Raw genomic sequence first — 3,931 nt, forward strand, 5'->3', positions numbered from 1 at the left:
TAAAAACATTACAATTGACAACTGAATTTCATTTCATTTATTGGGATTTATCTTGACACATTTCAGTGGCAAGTATTTGGTTTTTGTTCAGCCAAATGAGAAAAAGACGTCCTCCTTACATTTATTTTTAAAGAGACTAATTTCAGGCATCTTTACACTTTGTTTCAAGTTGTTCTCAGGTTTTCAGGGACATCTTCCTGACAGCATAGCCATCATTGGTATTTTTTTCCATGATTCCGTCTGTACTGCAGCACTTGTGATTAGCTGTGGCACTGAACGTTGGGCAGCAGTAAGCAGTCCAAAAGTACTCAGGAACAGTCACCCTGTTATTGATCTTGGGTTCATCTTTCTCATAAGGCATGACTCCAGTGATAACATACATTTTTGGCATGCAGACATTAAACCTTTCTAACATCTTCTCTTCCTGTAGACTCCAGGGGCCATTATTGAACTTTTCCATTTGAGGAACAATATTTGTCAGGGTGAATGTAGCCTCTTTGTCTTCTTCTGTCTGTTGGTGACCACTGGGGGCGAGGTGGCCTCTGGTATAACCAGAGTGTTTATAGTCTTCATTGACTGCCTGGCTGTTCTTCACATTTTGGTCAGGATGTTTTTGGTACTCCATTCCTGTGTTGACTTTGTCTGATACCAGCTGAATGACAACAAAGACAGACTTTTTATTTCTTTAGAAGCTACAAAGATTATTTATCATTCTTCATGTTGCGTGAGCAAATTGTCCTTTACTGCAAGTTTGTGGGGATGTGTAACATTGAGAGCATACTGTTGGGCTTAGTTGTGTAATATTTAAATGTGAGCAAGCCAATCAAATCCTACATGCCTTTTTTAATCATCATTTTATTAAAGATCATCTTATTTTGTGTATTTTTTCTTCTTTATCATGTCCTGTTATTTATTCATTTATATTTGGGTTGTTTCAGTTATAGTTATATAGTTCATTATATGTTATTACATTATATTACATTACACATCATTGTAAGATGTGGTCTAAGGCAGGACAGAGAGGTCAGGATTTGTAGAAGGTTCTTAGTCCCTCAAATCGATCGTGTCATCCTTCTGCTGACCTGTCAGTAAAATCAACCAAACACAAGGTTAGCGTGAACACACTGTTAGCTTTAATATTTCCTGCTGTAGACTAACCTATGAAGAAATGTAATGGGAAGCCTCCACACTGCAATATTTAGTAGAAGACTGGTCCAAATGTCAGTTTATCACAGCAAAATCCACCACCAGTGCCAGATAAACTGATGGGATCTCGTGGGACTTTAAACACAACCATCTCCAGGATTTACAGAGAATGATGCTGTCAGCTAAGAACAGGAAACTATTCACGCTCACTGAAAATAGAGCATGAATAGTTTCACGATACAATCAAATAAAAGTTATTTGAACTAAAATACTGTTTTGAAACAATTTACCTCACGCTCCATGGATGAAATATCCCCCCCCAAAACATAATCCACACTAAACAACATCAGCAGACGGGAAGCTGTTTTGGCATCACATGACATTAAGTTTTATTTTTGAGATGTTTTACAATCAAATCTGTTACACATACAATATAGAAATGAATTGAATATTGAAATGAAATGCAAACAAAAATATCCAGGAATTTTGTGATCATCTTCAATTATCAGAAGTCTGTCACAAATCAGAAAAGATTTAAAAATATGCTTTAGTATGTTTAGAGAAATGAAGCTTTATTGTACAAAATGTGCTATTTTCTAAGATTGAACTGATGAATTATCATTTGCCAGTTTTTACTAATCCACAACTTAGAACATGAAAATGTATAAAACAAAGACATTTTACCTTCAAGTGAGTATCTTGTTTATGAAGCTTCTTCACTTTTTGTTGCATAAGATAATGATTTTATGAATTTTATCGTTTTAACATAAAAGCTCACAGATTTCAGCGCTACCACCGTATACACCGAGCCCAACCAGGAGTGGTATAGTATCGTTGGTACTGTACCAGTACTGGATCTGGACTCTGCGGAGGAGAGTCATGGTTCGAGTGCTTTCAGAGATGCTGTAGAAGGACAGATAAGTGTAATGATTAAAATGATTCAGGAACACTCCAATTCTCGAGGACTGTGGACCTTTAATGAAAGTGCTGCTGTTGTCTTCTCTAAATTCATAACCACCACTGAAACACTCCAGCGCCCATGAACTGTTATTGTTTCCAAAAAGACTCTCTCTTCCTGATCTGCTTATGTTTTTGTAAGCTAATGCTATAAAGACATCGTCCCCGCTCCACTCCACCTCCCAGTAACAAGGTCCTGTGAAACTCTCTCTGCTCAACACCTGAGGCCAGTCAGTGAATCTGTCGGCGTGATCATAGCGCCTGATTGTCTGAGTATGACTATATTTTGCTTTTAAGCCAGGCCCAAGCACAACACGCTGGTGTGCTGTGTTTGGGTTAAATGTGATTTCACATTTATATTTTAAGAATTCAGCTCTGGTCTTGGGCTCTGTCTCTGACAGTGAAACATTACCCTGAGTTTCTTCAACAGCAGTTATGGTCCATTCAACATTGTCCTGCAGTTTCTCTCTGGTCTCTGACACAGCTGCTGCCACATCCTCGGTGTAGCTCTCAGGATGAATATTGATGCTGGCTGAGTCTGGAGCTTCACTGAGACGTGACAGCAAGGTGTAGTTGTGTAGAAACTGGGTGGGGTCCTCTGTGTGAGAGACCTGCTCCAGCTCAGCTTTTCTCCTCCTCAGCTCAGAGATCTCCTGCTGCAGGACCTTCAAGCTTTTCTCTTTCTCTTTAATTTTCCTCTCGATGTCCATCTCTCTCTCTTTGAGCTCTCTCTGCTTCTCGCTCATTTCTGCTGCAGTTGAAACTGTGTCGTGGCCTTTATGTTCATCCATGGAGCACAGATAACAGATACACTGCTGATCAGTGCGGCAGAAAATCTTCATCACCTCATTGTGGCGAGGGCACATGATCTCCTGGAGCTTCTGGGAGGGGTCCACCAGCTTGTGTTTCTTTAATGCTGCTACTTCATAGTGAGGCTGGAGGTGCTGCTCACAGTAAGAGACCAGACACTGCAGACAGGACTTGACAGCTTTCAGCTTTGTCTCAGTGCAGAAATCACAGCTCACATCTTCATGTTCAGCATGACAGAGATCAGCTTTAGCAGCTTGGAGTCCAGTCTTCTTTGTTTCCTCCACTAAATCTGCTATCACGGTGTTTCTCACCAGAGCAGGCCTCGGTGTGAAGGTCTGTCTGCACTGAGGACAGCTGTGGGTTTCCTTCTGATCCTCTTCATCCCAGTAGCTTTTAACACACTTCATACAGTAGCTGTGTCCACAGGGAATAGTCACCGGATCCTTCAGGAGATCCAAACAGATCGAGCAGCAGAGTTTGTCTCGGTTTACCTGGTTTTCTTGCTGCGCCATTTCCGGAATAAATTCCGCCTCAATAATCCAACTCATTTCAAACACTCGATGTCGGTTGGAAGAACACAGGAAAGCTTTATTCCTTTATTCTGCGAGGATAATAAGCAGGTCAAACTCACAAGTCTTCTTGCTGGATGATATAAAACTGGAGAAGTTTGACTGTCTGGAAATCTGAAAGTTAGCTTAAGTAATCCAGCGAGGGTTGGTCTCTTAAAGCAACAGTACGTGGTTAACACAAAGGCACAAAGGCCTTTTTACGCCGAGGAAGCGCTAAGTTCCTCCTCTTTATGTGAGCATGAAGAAGGTACAGAAGTACAGAAGCGTAGAGCTGCCACCCAGGCAAAAGAAAAATACAAGTGTATCACGTTGTAACGTGAAAAGTTTATTGTTCTAACAAGATACTTTTCACGTTTGAATAACATAATATCACGTTATTACAATATACATAATTATCACGTTCATACAATATAAATATTATATTGTGCGAACGTGATAATTACATTGTT

At 40.2% G+C, this 3,931-nt stretch overlaps 1 protein-coding gene across 1 annotated transcript; it reads right to left on the reverse strand.

The window, feature by feature from the left end:
• Positions 1–1,510: 1,510 nt before the first annotated feature.
• On the reverse strand, positions 1,511–3,639 carry LOC113026073 (tripartite motif-containing protein 16-like). Its single transcript, XM_026174497.2, has one exon. It carries the CDS (start codon positions 3,459–3,461, stop codon positions 1,908–1,910), a length of 1,554 nt encoding a protein of 517 aa, XP_026030282.2. The 5' UTR covers positions 3,462–3,639; the 3' UTR covers positions 1,511–1,907.
• Between the last annotated feature and the right edge of the window lie 292 nt (positions 3,640–3,931).

The sequence above is a fragment of the Astatotilapia calliptera genome, chromosome 7 (assembly GCF_964374335.1).
Source record: "Astatotilapia calliptera chromosome 7, fAstCal68.1, whole genome shotgun sequence".
Lineage (NCBI taxonomy): Eukaryota > Metazoa > Chordata > Actinopteri > Cichliformes > Cichlidae > Astatotilapia > Astatotilapia calliptera.